Below are 15,557 nucleotides of genomic sequence, written 5' to 3'. Positions count from 1 at the left end.
AGCCTTTAATTATCAGTGCTGCCTGAAGGGCAGTGGAAGAATTTTTAGGCTACTTAGAGGATATAGGTATACCAACTGGAGAGACTTATTTTTAAGACTACATCTAATTCTGTGATAGGGGAAGAACCAGAAATTGGATTTGCACATGCCTCCATGTAGCTTAGCCTATTCTTGGGCAGTTTCAAGTCAACATTTACTGCTTCATAGGATCTTCCCTCCTCTTTCACTGATTCACTATTATTGATACAGATATACTCTGTGAGAACAATAATAATAATAATACTTGGCATCTGTATATTTTATTCTTTTTAGTGGCCTTTCACATAATATTTTGTTTGATTTGATCCCCACAGCAACCGCATGAGATAGCAATAGAAATTCGTATCCTCAGTTTATAGCTGAGGGAACTGAAGTTTCAAAAAGGATGAAGCCCATGGATCCTGTATCTTGTAGATAGAGAAGCTGGGGCTTTGTATTTGCTCTTTCTGGTACATGTTATCAATGTCTGCCAGAGTAATAGAGAAGGAAGAATTTCATATGTTCATTCAACAAAAATTTTTCGAGCCCCTACTTTGTGCCTGGCTCTGTGTCAGACACTGAAGATACAGTAGGGAGTTAGCAGAAAAATACAGAAATGCATAATCGGAAGAGTGGAAAGGTATAGATTTTTCCATTGGTGCCTTGTGGTTTTAGGAATGATAATGAAGACTATGGGAAATCTTTGTTGGGATGCTTTGTGGGGGACCATGGTTTGAAGATCAGTGGCTTTGGAGCTTTGTCTAAGTGGATTGTGGGTCTAAGTGGGTCTCTAAGCAATGCCAGTGTTAGTACTTGCTAGGCACAGATAGCCTAGAAGGAAGGAGAAGGGAAAACTTGAAGGGATAAATGATATAATACTAGGCAACACTTACGGAGTGCTTTCTGTGTATCAGGCACTCTCCTGAATGCTTACAATATTAATCCATTGAATTCTTGTAACAACCCTGTAAGGCAGGTAATAATATCAGTCCCCATTTTACACGTGAGGAAACTGAGTTCAGAGAGGTAAGAAACTTGCTCAGGATCACAGAACTCCTGAGTGGTGGGGTGAGGATTGAAAGCCTGGACTCCCAGTCACCAAATGTGCTGCTTTTTCTAAATGGAGATGGGAAAAGAGGAGAGGGGGTGATAAAGGGAAAAGAAAGGTGTGTGACACAAGCCCTTTTTCAACCCCCAACCTTGACTTGCTGATGGCGCAGTCCCATGGCCTCTTCTCAGTCCTCCCTGTCCTTGGCTCCTCGTGTCGGCCTTGTGGTTGTCCCGAACGCTTATAGCCCTGCGCGGCCCCTCACACTGCACTTCTCGGCAGGAGTCTTTCCTTCTTCCTTGGCTACTGTCTTCTGCCTTCTGTCCTATAAACCTAACCGCTCCACTGCACTAGGCTGTCCGTATTCTGATCACTTTTATCATAATCTTTATGTTTTAAATTATAAAAATGATTTGTGTTCATTTTGTTGACAATGTAGGAAAAAAAGAATAAAGAAGAAAAAGTCACTTGTGACAACACAATGCAGAGATAGTCACTATTCACATTTGGATCTTTTTTCTTCCGATTTTTATACCTATATTTGGGTACCCATTTGAATGCTTATAGTTGTGTACACACATACACTATACATGAATACTATTTTTACAATAAAAGAATTATTTCTATATCATCTAGAAAATTTCCAGTTTTATTCACTTAATGTTTGTTTGTGAATAATTTCCCATTCATGAGGTACCCGAATACATAATTTTTAATTGCTCTATTGTATTCTGGCAAATGGATTTATCCTAATTTATTCATTCATCCCACTATGGGGGGGGGGCTTTAGTGTGTTTCCAGTTTTTCTCAGAACCAAAGCTGTGTTAAATGCCCTTGTTTTTGTGAACATTACTCTTTATGCATATCTAAATCTTTAGAATGAAAACCTAGAAGTGGGTTATTATTGGGTCAAATGCTGCAAACATTTTTAAGGTTCTTGATGAATTTGCCAAACTTCAGGAAGGTTTATATCAGTGCATTTTTGTATACTTTCTCTCAAGGTTATTTTATTCATCTCCTTACCTCTGCTGTAGTCTATATTTCTGGTTCTGACTTTTCTCCCCTCCCCTGCTCTTCATCAAAAACCATCTACTGCATGTAGTTCCCCATGGATTTCCCAGGGGTGTGGCAAACCTCACATACATAAAACTAAATTCCCTATCCCTCCCTAGACCAGTTCTTTCTTTATTCAGTAGTATCATTCTCCAGCCTCTTCCACTCATTTGTTATATTCTGACTGTAATTCTAGAGCAGGGGTTCTCAGACCAAAGTGTGCTTCAGAATCATCTGGAGGGCTTCTTAAAACAGATTGCTGATCCCCACCGTTAGAAGTTTCTCATCCAGTAGGTCTGAGACAGGGCCTGAGAACATGCATTTCTAAGCCCCTTCCCTCTCCCCATTGATGCTGATGCTCCTACCAGGATGACACTTTGAGAACACTGCTTTAGGGAGTCTCATATCCCTTTTTGCTGTCTGTTCCTACATGTGGACTATTTCAGTAAACTATTAATTGATTTCCTCATTGGAGGTCTTTTCCTCACTAGCTTGTTTGAAAGAGCCTTAAAACACAGGTCTGATCTTATTATTTCCCTACTCGAAAACTTTTAGGCTTTTCCCTTATACCCCCTGAATTTAGTTTGAACTTATTAGTGTGGCATAATCAATTATTGTGATATGTTCCATATGGCACTTTGTGTTTTTTGTTTTTTAAGTAGGCTCCGTGCTGGGGCTTGAACTCACGGTCCTGAGATCAAGACCTGAACTGAGACCAAGACTTGGACACTTAACAGACTGAGTGATCCAGGTGCCCCTCACTTTACAGTTTTTTAATAGACTGTTTTTTAGAATAGTTTTAGGTTCATAGGAATTACTGAGCAGAAGGTACAGAGATTTCCCATATACCCTCTGTACTTTATAGTTTTAAAAGCACTTTCATATATAATCTTTTATTCAGGTTTTTCTGTAATCTGGCTGCAACCCATGTGGTACAAAAGGGGGAAATAAACACTTAGCAAGAGTTAGGAGACTTGGGTTTTTCTTTTTTTTTTTTTTTTAAAGATTTTATTTATTTACGAGAGAGAGAATGAGAGACAGAGAGCATGAGAGGGAGGAGGGTCAGAGGGAGAAGCAGACTCCCTGCTGAGCAGGGAGCTGGATGTGGGACTCGATCCCAGGACTCCAGGATCATGACCTGACCCGAAGGCAGTCGCTTAACCAACTGAGCCACCCAGGCGCCCTTGGGTTTTTCTTAATTCCATCTTTAACTATGACCTTGAGTCAGCTTCTTCTTTTATAAAATGGGAAGATTAAAAGATCTTTAAAGGTTTCTTTTCACTGTATTGTGCCTTTTTAACTTTATCTTCCATTGCTCTTCCCAACAAAACCTAAGCTCTAGCTGCATTGAGCTACTGTCTCCAAAGGTACTTTTTGTTTTCTAGCTCCGTGCTCCATGTCTTTGCTCATGCTGTTTCTTCCCCATAGAATGCCCCTTCCCTGTTTCTTTCACGGCCCTCAAGGGCTCCCTCAAATGCCATCTCCTTCCACAGAGCTATTCCTGATACCCTTCTTCTCATCCTTTCCCCCCTTTGATATTGCCTAGCCTTTGGCTTTGCCTAGCCTTTGTCCCTCTCTTATGGTGTGTGTGATTTACTCCCCATACGATGGTAGGTTGTATCTGAATCTCCTCTCTCCTGATAGTTTATACATTCATTGAGGACAGAGGATGACTTGTTCATTATTTTATTCACTCCCTGTGATTCGTATGGTGCCTTATGTGCACAAGTTTTTCAGTAAATACTTGTGGATTGGATGTGGGTGGCTTCAGGTGTCATTCATTTGCACTGGGGCTGTAGGTAGTTGGTCTCGTCTATATATGGGATGACCTTGAATAAACTTGATATTTAATGTTGATATGGCAGAGCTACTTATGCAGTTTGAAATGCCAGATTCAGAAAGGCCAGCAGTTGAAAAATGGTGTGACCCCCTTACAGCAGATAATAGTTGACATCAAAGTTAATGTAAAAATAACTATTTGGGTTGAAAGGGTTGGGCATTGCAAGACCCAAAACATATCTTCTAAGCCACATTTGTGTGTGTGTGTGTTTTTAAAGATTTTTTTATTTATTTTTGTGCACGCACGGTAGAGAGAGAGCGCGCGAGAGTGCACACACGTCAGGGAGAGGGGCAGAGGGAGAAGCAGGCCTCCCGCAGAGCAAGGAGCCCAGTGTGGGGCTCCATCCCAGGACCCCGGGACCATGACCTGAGCCGAAGGCCCCTAACCGACTGAGCCACACAGGCGCCCATGGTTTTTATCTCTTAAACAGGGAGCCCATGGCCAAAATAGATGAGGGGGCGGCAGCACCACTGAGTGGAGGGGCTGCCCGACTCCGACTTTTCTCCATGAAGAGGACAGTATCTCAGCAGTCATTTGACGGCGTTTCATTGGATAACAGTGGCCCTGAAGACCGGATTTCCGTGGACAGTGATGGCAGTGATAGCTTTGTGATGCTCTTGGAGTCTGGTACGTGGAAGCAGCCAGGTGAAACTGAAGTCCAAAAAGGGTTCTTTCTGCTGCCTGTATACCAGCAGGATACAAAAGGAGCTGAGATTTGATAAAATAGATGTTTTCTTAACCAAAACCAAAAAAGAAATTTTAGTGGATTTGTAGCTCTGGCTTATCTACACATCTTCTAGGTTATTGGTTAGCACTTGACCTTTATCACAGAATGAGACTCAGACCAAAAGAGAGAGTGCTAGTCTTATAGCCATGTAGCTGTGGCAGGAGGATTAGTTTGGTGGCCGGTGCTTTTTGTTGGTTTTTTTTTTCCCCTAACTACGTATTTTATTGTTGGAAAATAGGAGCTTTTTCTATGATAAAATGAGTAACTATTAGGAATTAGATCATTCATTACTGGAAGCTACACTGGTTCTTTCATCTTATTGAACCGGAGACTTTTTTAAATGGTTCCTTAAGAGTGTCTAAACGAAAATAAAGTAAAAAGAGAATGTACTGTTTCTTAAGCTGGGTGGTGTGTACTCCTGTTTGCTTTGTTATTATTATGGAATATTATGGAAAAATTCAAATGTGTATAAAGGTAGATGGGATCAAATGATGAACGCTCATGTACCCATTACCTAGCTTCAAATATTAAGAACTCATGGCCATTCTTGTTTCATACATACTTCTGTTCACTTCCTTTCCTCCCATATTATTTTGAAGCAAATTCCAAACATAACATTTTATCCATAAATATTTTTGTTATGCATCTCTAGAAAATAAACTTTAAAAACATTTGAAAAAAATGTAAATTGTGGCAAAGTATATATTACATAAACTTTACAATCTTAACCATTTTTAACTGTAATTGAGGAGCATTAAGTATCATTGTACAGGGGCACCTGGGTGACTCAGTCATTAAGCGTCTGCCTTCGGCTCAGGTTGTGATCCCAGGGTCCTGGGATTGAGCCACGCATCGGGCTCCCTGCTCAGCAGGAAGCCTGCTTCCTCTCCCTCTCCCCCTGCTTCTGTTCCCTCTCTCACTGTGTTTCTCTCTGTCAAATAAATAAAAAATCTTTAAAAAAAAAAAAAAGTATCACTGTGCAACCATCACCACTATTCATCTCCAGAACTTTTTTCATCTCATAAAACTGAAAATCTGTACCTCATTCCCTTCTCTTCCAGCCCCTGGCGACCACCGTTCCACTTTGTATTCTGAATTTGACTATTCTGGGTACCTCATATAAATGGAATCATACAGTATTTGTCCTTTTTTTTTAAGATTTTATTGATTTATTTGACGGAGAGAGAGATAGAGATAGCGAGAGAGAGCACGAGTGGGGAGGAGAGGGAGAAGCAGGCTCCCCGCTGAGCAGGGAGCCCGATGCAGGCTCCATCCAAGGACCCTGAGATAATGACCTGAGCTGAAGGCACTTAACCGACTGAGCACCCAGGCACCCCAGTATTTGTCCTTTTATGACTGGCTTGTTTCACTTAACATAATGGCCTTAGGGTTCATTCACTTCATAGCACATGTCAGAATTTTCTTCTTTTTTAAGGCTAATACCCTATTGTATATTTATACCACATTTTGTTAATCCGTTCATCTGTCTGTGGACACTTGGGTTGCATCCATTTGCAGACTTATTTTTAATGTGACCAAATACCACTGTCCCATTTTTAAAAATCAGCAATTCTTTAAATTCATCAAATATCCAGTTTTCAAATTCCCAATTGTCTCATAAGTGTCATAAGTGTTTTTTTTTTTTTTCCCACAGTTGTCATTGTTTTTAGAGATTGGATTTGAACAGAACTTTTTGATTTTCAAACTCATTTGTTGTCTTTCTTACGCAGAGTCTGGTCCAGAATCTCTTCCACCAGGAACTCTTCCAAATGTCTTGGACAGTGCTGGTGTCCAAGCGAGCCCTGTTGTGGATAGTTACGGCCAGGGGTCACCAGAGGCCAACAGTTCGGTCTCACCCAGTGGGGAAGACCTCAGCCTTCACCCGGTCAGCTGCTCTCCTTTCTTCTCTGCAGAGAGTAGGCTGTAGGCTAGAAGCTTGCGAGGCACTCTGCTAAGAAAGTATCCTTTTACAGGTCTCCGTTCTGGTCCTGAAGGTGAATGAGGTATCTTTGGGGATCGAGGTACGTGGTGAGGACCTGGCTGTAGCCCTGCAGGCAGAGGAACTGAGTGTCCAACAGCTGGGCACCGTGGGACTCTGGCAGTTCCTGCATGGACAGTGCTCAGGTGAGGATGGGGGCTGTTCCAGGGGAGCTGGGATTTATCTGGGGCAGCCCTAGCTTCTTGCTGCTGTCACTGGGCCCCAAGGGTAGCTGTCCTAGTGCCAAGCCCTTGGTCCTTCTCTCCAGCAGCCATTAGGAGGAGGAACTCCAGTCAAGCCTTCTTCTTGCAGGGGAACCTCCCAGAGCCCTTTCTGGGGCTTTGCATTCAGTAGGCTATTCACCATCTTCACTTCCCAGGTGCTCCTTAAGCTTATACAGGAGGCCACTGTCCACTTCTTCATTTGTGTAGCTGCTGACATCCAACTGTATATGATCAGGGAATTCCGTCATTCAGATTCAATCCTTTGATATTTGTACTTTAGAAGATGACAGGAAGGGCGCCTGGGTGGCTCAGCCGTTAAGCATCTGCTTTCGGCTCAGGTCATGATCCCAGGGTCCTGGGATCGAGCCCCACATCGAGCTCCCTGCTTGGCAGGAAGTCTGCTTCTCCCTCTCCCACCCGCCCTGCTTGTGTTCCTGCTCTCGCTGTGTCTCTCTCTGTCAAATAAATAAATAAAATCTTAAAAAAAAAAAAAAAAGATGATAACAGGAAAAATCTGGGCTTATGCTGCATTCTTCATTTTAAAATATTTTTTAAAATATTGAGTAGAATTAACATAACAATAAAAAATATAAGAAAGTATAAAGTAAAAAAAAATATTGAGTAGATACTAAGGAATACTTACAACATATATGTAAGGTATAAAATAATAAAAATACAGTGAACCCATGTACACCACCACCTAGTTTAATAAACAGAATAGTACCATTAACTTTGAAGTCCCCAGGAGCCCCGCTCCTGAATCTTCTTCTGCCTCTCACCTGTCATAAAGAATCACTCTCCTGAATTTTGTGTTTCTCATTCTGTTGCTTTGCTTTACAACTCTTCTACATGTTTGTTATCAGTGTATTATTTAGTTTTGCAGGTTTTAGAGTTTTTCTAAATAGGATTATAGTCTGTATTCTTTCATGAGTGGCTTCTTTCTTTGATATTCTTAAAATTCTTCTAGGTTGTTGAATTAGCTGTGATTCATCTTCATTGCTATATCATATTCCATTATGTAAATATTACTAGTTTTTGCTTTTTAAAAACAACTTTATTGAGGTATAATTTGCATTTATGAAATTTGCTTATTGTAAGTATACAATTTGATAAATTCTAACAAGTTTACAGAGTTGTGCAACCATTACCATCACCCCTAAAATATCCCTTGTACCCATTACTTTATTTACTTCTCTATTCTTAACAGACATTTGGGTTGTTTCTGGGTTTTTTTGCTATATCATATAGGATTGCCTTGAACATTCTTTTTTTTTTTAAGATTTTATTTATTTATTTGAGAGAGAGAAAGCATGAGTTGGGGGGGAGCAGCAGAGGGAGAGGGAGAAGCAGGCTTCCTGCTGATTAGGGAGCCCAATGCGGGACTTGATCCCAGGACCCTGGGATCATGACCCAAGCTGAAGGCAGACGCTTACCCAACTGAGCCACCCAGGCGCCCTGCCTTGAACATTCTTGTACATGTCTCCTGGTATGTAAGAGAGTTTCTCCGGGGTTACATTCCTGAGGATATAATTTCCAGGGCATTAGGGTAGGTGTAGCTTCAACTTTACTAGGTAATGCCAGTTTTTTTCCCAAAATACTTGTGCCAGTTTGCAGTTATATAAGTTATTTCATATCCTTGGCTACACCTGTGATAGTTCTTTATGGAGTTTTGGGGAGATTAGCATGGATCCTGCGTGGCTTTATCAGAAATGAGAACACCAAGACTTGGAGAAAGAAGAGATGTTCAAATTTAGCAGAGTTGAGGGTCCTGTGTTTTAAGAGCTTTCCCTTGGTCTTTAGCCCAGTGTCTCAGATTTATAGCAAGGCCAGCTTTTTATTGATCCTTGACTTCCCTTCCACCATGAGAGGCATGATAGCAAAAGCCCAGTCTTTGCAGTCAGTCGTGGTTGCCTGCATTCAAGTCCTGTCCTTGCTACTTACAAGCTGTTGAACTTTGGGCAAGTTATTTTCTGTGCCTTAGTTCCTTCATCACTAAAATGGGAATGATGATAATACTTTTGGCATAGGGTTGTTATGAATATTAAATATATGTAAAGTGCTTAGAATAGTCTCTGACTCATAATTAATTAATGTTTTCTTTCTGTCTCTCTTCTCAAAGGTACAGGCTTTCAGGAATCCTCAGCTTTGAAGACTGACCGCATCAGGCCAGCTGTGGGCCTTCGCTTTGAGGTGGGGCCTGGTGCAGCTGTTCATTCCCCACTGGCCGCACAGAATGGCTTCCTGCATTTCTTGCTTCGAGGCTGTGACCTTGAGCTGTTCACTTCGGTGCTCAATGGCCTGGGGCCCTTCTTGGAGGATGAGGAGATCCCAGTGGTAATTCCCATGCAGATTGAGCTCCTGCACTCCAGGATTACCCTAAAGGTGAGAGGAGCTTTGGGATTTTACCCTAGATTTTGCCAGGCAAGGAATTTTGGCAGTGATAGCTATACACGTCTTCCCTTGTCGTGGTCCAATGTGGTGAGGATTAAGTGAGTAAATGCATATTAGCATTCTTAGTGAAGGTTGTAGTAATACATAAATGTGTGTTGTATCAAAGTGTTCTGGATTTAGGTGAGGAGACCTTGTCACTAGCCCTGACCTTGTCTCTGGCATGCAGCATGACTATGTATAAATAAGCCCATTAGGTTATCTGGCCCTCAGTTTGACCATCTCTAGAATAGGAGAGACTCAGTTCTAACGCTTCTGTACCTTGTAAGAATGTATGGATATATAATGGCATAACACTGCTTCAGGCTGGATGGTAGAAGCAAGGGTTGTTACCTGAATTGCTCTGAGCTGGTTGGGGGCATCATGTGGGTTCCCTCTTCCCTGCAGGATGATACCCCCCCCCATCTATCCGACATCTCCAGGCCCTATCCCCATCACTTTGGCCACGGAGCACCTTGTGCTGAAGCGGGGTGATGATGGTGTTTTCCACATAGACGGTGAGTGGGGCTCGTCAGCCTCCTGGCTTCTCTGCCTTTTTTCTTCCATAAAGGGATAGATGATAACTAGGAATTGTTTGCATGTTGGCAGGAGTTTGTCATTTAGAACCTTTACTTTTTTCCAGCTGCTGCTCAAGACAGACCATCATCTGAAGGATCTGAAAGTGAGAAGAGGCAGCCCCCCAAAGAACAGATGTTTCTGATGCCCACAGAAGAAGCTTTTGGACAGCAGGTGAGGACCCAACTGAACAGTACCTTTCCCACAGACCCTTAGTGGCTGTAATTACAGAAGCTGGTAAAACTCAGAGGGCTGAAAAGGTTGTCTGTGCTGTGTATAGCTGGGTGGTTTGGGCTCCTGTCACCTAGCAGCAACTTCTAGAAGTGCTTACTAGGGGATATAAGTCAGGAACTGTAGGTGAATGGTTGCTGATCATATATTCTACTGTTGCTGTGCTTATAACTGATGAACTCTGAAGACAGGATTAGGCTTTTATTTTTTTTAAAGATTTTATTTATTTATTTGACAGAGAGAGACAGAGAGAACAGGAACACAAGTAGGGGGAGTGGGAGAGGGAGAAGCAGGCTTCCCGCTGAGCAAGGAGCCTGATGCAGGGCTCGATCCCAGGACCCTGGGATCATGACCTGAGCCGAAGTCAGATGCTTAACGACTGAGCCACCCAGGTTGCCCCAATTAGGCTTTTAGAAAGATCTGGTTGTATTCTCTTGATCAGTAACCAAATTTGTGGATTTTTCTGCTTGAACTCTGAGTTCTTCTTCCCTTATCAGGTGTTTTTGCAAGGCATGTTATTTATTAACTGTAAATTTGTTATTGTTCCCCAGGTGAAAGAATTGCCTACCCTACAAAAGGAACTCATGGAAACTAAACAAGCATTGGCCGATGCCAACCAGGAGAAAGAAAGACTGCTTCAGGAGATTAGGAAATATAACCCCCTCTTTGAGCTCTGATAGCAGTGGCTCAGCCATCTTACCAAGGAGAGAGGAGATCACCAGCAATAGCACCATCTGTGACAGAAGGCACCGGCCAGCACTGAAGAAGTCTGCTAAGGATGCCAGAGGGCCTGGGGAGTGCTCAGCCCACTCGTTGGGGTGTCCTTTCCACCAGCTGTTCTGACTTGGGTGGAAGACAGGGCAAAGCACGGCCACGTTCTAGGAAATTGCGGGCAGCTTTGCGTGTGGCTCAAGCATCAGGTCTTGCCTACATAAAGCCTTCTGGCTCTCTGCACACTAGGTGGAATCTTGTCGACATTGTCGGGCCATTTCACCACCTGGTTTCATGGCAGAGACATTTGCTTTCTCTACAGCCTGTGCGAACAAGAGAAAGTACCCACCTCCTCAGTCACCCGCAGAGCCACCAAAGATTCTACGTCCCAGAGCTTCCTGTAGCAGACCTGAAAAGTCCTCGGCCTGAGCTTTGGCCGTGGTAGTAGAGTGGAACAGGAAATAGCCAGCGAGGCGGGAGCCAGGAGAGGCACAAGAGTAAGGGAGACCTGGATGCCGCCTTTTTTTGGAAAGGGAGCCAAGCTTATGCCATCTTGGCTGATACTACAATCAGATTTTTCAGGGTTAAGGTTCTTTTCTGTTACACTTTCATCATTGTGATGCTGTGGTAGAAAGTAAACAGTAGTGGCTCAGTTGTATCTTTCCCTTCTATAACATTATTTGAAATTTAAATCAGTATTCACTGAGCCAGGCTGAAGGTATGACGTGGTAAGAATCACTAGGGGAGCCTGTGCCGAGCCCACTGTTGCCTGCCCAGAGGCCTGCCTGCCTTCACAGCTGCGCTTCAGGACTAATTCCTCTGTCTCCCCGGGCTCCCGGCACGTCTGCTCTCCCAGCACTGGGACTTTCTACCAGCACTCTCCGTTGCACTTGGTCGTTTGGGAGCTGAAAATGTGTTTTCAACTGTAACGTAAACATCTCAACTTGTTGCCTCATACTCCTCTATCACTGTGGCTTTTTAAAATCATGTAATTTTGACTTAAGTAAAAAAACAAAACAAAAACCCTTCAACCTAGCTAGGCTTTCCCCTTGCCCCATGAAAGAACGATTTTCCCCCTCTTTCTTTCCTACCTAATTCTTCCTCAGCATTCTACCTTCATCCATACTGCTCTGTAATATACTTCAAGCTGTGTTGATTGGACAGAAGTTCATCAGCTAACTCACCTTCAATTGGCAAGATGGTAAAATTAGTGATTTACTGGTGTCACTGAAGTCTTAATCACACATGACATATTGGAGGAAAGATAAATGTTTTCCTTTATGGGAAATCATGCCTGACTTGCATATTCTAGTTTTTTTTGAGGATAAAAAGAAACATGCATTCAAGAAACAAGATATAATTTGTTCAGACTTCTAAAGAACTTTTGTCAAGGTTCTTCACTTAAAGCAACTTTAAAAACCCCAGTTACTATGAGATACGGCAATACTTTGTCGTGCTTAGGAAACAACTTAGAGACTTAAGAATAAACATCTTTTTGGAGATAATGCTAACAGGGGAAGTTCCCTGTGGGTGGATGCTTGGTTTAACCTTACTTAGGATTTTTATAAATTACCTGGAAGTAGGAAATTATAATGCAGTCAAATGTCACTACTTTTAGGCAGTGAAAGGTAAACCAGAAGGGATTTAAAAAAAAAAAGCAAAACCACAGAAGGCCCACAAGCCTGGCTGTGACGACACAGGAAAATGACAGGTGAGGTTCAGTCTAGGGAAGTGTAAAGTAATAGAAGAATCAGCAAGGCAGCAAGCTCTGCTAGAACTCAGCAAGGTAACCTAACCATTGCTGAGGGGAAGGAGGGGTCAGTGTGCTGGCTGCTCTGGCTCGAAGCCCGACTGCACCATCAGGAAGGGCTCATGGAGACAACACAGAAAACAGGACCTCACAGAACACCATTTTAATGGCTTACATTATCTATGCACTTCTAGTGACCTTATTTACAGCATATATGGTGAAGGGACGAAAGGTCCAGAGAATAGCAAAAATTATCAGGGAGTGGAGATACTTCCACATGAGGACACAAGTTTAAAATGTTAGCTCCAACTCTGGAAAGATAAAAGCTGAGGGTAGTGTGAGATCAGATACCCGGTCAAGAGGAAGGCCATGCTCACCAAGTCCTGAAATTCTAGCTCTGGGGCTCAACCTCATAGCCTTAAGTACAAGAAAGCACTTCTCCTGGCAAATCAGAAACTTAAAGAGCTCATTGTCCGAGAAGTGATGCTGGCAGAGGCTATGTTTGGGTGGCGAAGGTTTAAGAGGAATCCTTGTATAATGGCCTTCCAACGGAATTATGGAAAACTAGGGCTATTTAGTGAAACACAGTGAGACGGTAACTGTGTTCCTCCACACACTCCCCCTTAGTGCTCCTTCGGAAGGCATAGTGTTGAACAAAATGGATCACTCGTCCTCTCAAGTATGGCCTTTCTAATGTTCTTAGAGGAGGCCTTGCGGAAGGAGATCAGTAGCCAGAAAACAGAATTATTCAAACTTAGACTCACCCGAGTTGGTTTAAAATCACATTCTGATTCTTTTTCCCTCCCCTCCTCCCCCCCACCCTAACCCCACCCGCACCATGTCCCTCTGGTATCCCTCCATGCAAAGAAAATGCCTAATGGGCATTGCTTGGTATACCTTCACTTTAAGCTTGTGCTTGCTGGTCGGCGATACAAACAAATCTGGCAAACATCCAGGCTAACCCCTTTAATGGCCAGAGTTCAGTCAGGTTTCTAGGCTCTCTGGAGTTCTTGACCATGTGACAGATGGAGCCCTAGAATTTCTGACTTTCCTACGTGGCATCCTTGGCTATTGTGTCTTGAAATCCTCCTGCAGAAAATGTGGTGTAGGGGTCATTGTCCCAGGAAATTTTAGTTAACAATCCTCTTGTGTAACTTCATACTCCTGTTCGCTGGGGGAAAGACTTACATAATGAAGAAATGTGAACTGGTTGGTAGTTCTCAGGATAAATGTAAAGAAAAAAAAAAGGAAGGAAAATAGTACTTTGGACTGCTTATGATTTCTGCCTTGGAGCTCTAAGACTCTGTGAACAAGAAATAACAATACCTCAAGAAAATGTCTGGAGTGATAGCACCACTACCCGTCAAAGACCTCAGCTGCTGCACATCACCATTTCAGCTGTGAAGCATTTCCAACTATGTATCATCTATGATTGTCGAGATTTCCTGTTTACATGGATGTACTGGACGTAGGCTTTAGTTTAAATATCTCTTAGCTGAGCTGCAGGGATGGTTATTGATCTCAAATTTTTCAACTCACTGGAATAATTAACCTCATTTCTTTGACTTAAGACTGAAGGAATGGGTTCTATTCTTGGGATGGCTGCTTTTGCTGTATTCTGTAATCTGACCCTCATTTTGCCACGGTCCTCAGACTTGATGTACCCTTTCATGGTTCTCAAAGGAACAGTTTCTGTGTACGGAATATACAAGGGATAAACACTACCCCTCAACATACCCCAGAATTTAAATGCTCTCATTTAACCCATTTACATTAGTTTCCCCTTAGCCTAGTTCAGGGGGGTAGTGGAAAGCAGGTCGTTTCAAGTATTGCCATAGTGATATGGGAATCTGCCATTCTAAACCTTTACACTAAGGGTTAGTTTTTTCTCATTTAATACTTGCCTAAACTTCTAAAATCAGTTACAGTAACATCACAAAACTGTGCAAACGAACATTGCTGCACTGCTAGTAGAATGACATTTGGTTATTTGAGAACTGCAAAAGCTGTCCTGACCTTGTGATTTACCGTAGTCATTACCGTTTCGAGAGAAGCTGGTGTGATGTACCATCCTTCCAGAGACTACAGCCCTCACCTAGATCTTCTCCTACCTTCTACTAGAGTAGGAATATTCCCATTCACCTCTGGATAGGTATGGATGGAAGCTGTTGTTGAGTGGGGATTATTTTCCCTATCTCTCACAACAGACACAAGGAGAAACACTCTTGGGAGAACCTTAAACTGTGAGGCTTTGCTAAATGGCTAGACTCATGATGTGATCTTTCTCCCTTGTTATAAGTTTCAGCCTTATCCAATATCTCAAATTGCAATAGGTGTAGTTCCTATAATTGTTAAAAAAAATTTGTTAGAGTTGAGAGACTATCTGCCTTTTTTTCTCCCCCCTTAGTTTATTATCCGGTTAAGATTTAGCCTGAGTCTTACAACATTTCTTTGTGGCATGTCCCACTGAAGTGTCTTCTCCACTAGCTAAATATATGTTTAAAGCCATGGGTTTTAATGTAAGATACTCAAAGTCGGATTTGCTGTACTTTGTGAGTCCAAGCTGTTTCCCCTCCATCAGGGTGCTAAACAGAACTGGCATCTTTTAAGACATGCTCAGGAAAGCTTCAAAAGAGAACAGCTTCAAAACTCTTCTCCCTATGACACTGAATGACAGAGGAAAGAATTCTTGGGGATTGCCAATTATATACAGTAGCCTTATTACTTCTAATCACTGTCAATAAAAGGTCACTCCATTCCCCTCTATTTGAGGAAAACAATGAGAATGTATCTGATGAACTGGAATACTGGTCAGTGTTGGGAAATTTTAATGTTGCATTATCTAATCAAACCTTGAGTGTACTGGTTCTGTGAACCACCTGAAAAAAGCAAATTAAACTTACTAAACACTGGTTGTGGTATATATCTCTTTATAGGAACCTGAAATATATGGGCTTTTATATTATTTTTAAGT

General features: G+C 42.3%; 1 protein-coding gene across 1 annotated transcript in view; it reads left to right on the top strand.

Moving 5' to 3' along the window:
* UHRF1BP1 (UHRF1 binding protein 1) overlaps positions 1–15,488 on the top strand; it is a 43,537-nt gene extending 28,049 nt beyond the window's left edge. The window contains 8 exon segments of the mRNA XM_044917223.1: positions 4,390–4,586; positions 6,417–6,571; positions 6,660–6,810; positions 9,008–9,270; positions 9,724–9,732; positions 9,734–9,833; positions 9,959–10,065; positions 10,674–15,488. Of these exon segments, the coding sequence (XP_044773158.1) occupies positions 4,390–4,586; positions 6,417–6,571; positions 6,660–6,810; positions 9,008–9,270; positions 9,724–9,732; positions 9,734–9,833; positions 9,959–10,065; positions 10,674–10,799 (1,108 nt within the window). The 3' untranslated portion in view covers positions 10,800–15,488.
* Positions 15,489–15,557: the final 69 nt, after the last annotated feature.

Source organism: Neomonachus schauinslandi, chromosome 8 (genome assembly GCF_002201575.2).
Source record: "Neomonachus schauinslandi chromosome 8, ASM220157v2, whole genome shotgun sequence".
In the NCBI taxonomy this organism is placed as follows: Eukaryota; Metazoa; Chordata; class Mammalia; order Carnivora; family Phocidae; genus Neomonachus; species Neomonachus schauinslandi.
This window is presented reverse-complemented; position numbering and strand designations above follow the sequence as displayed.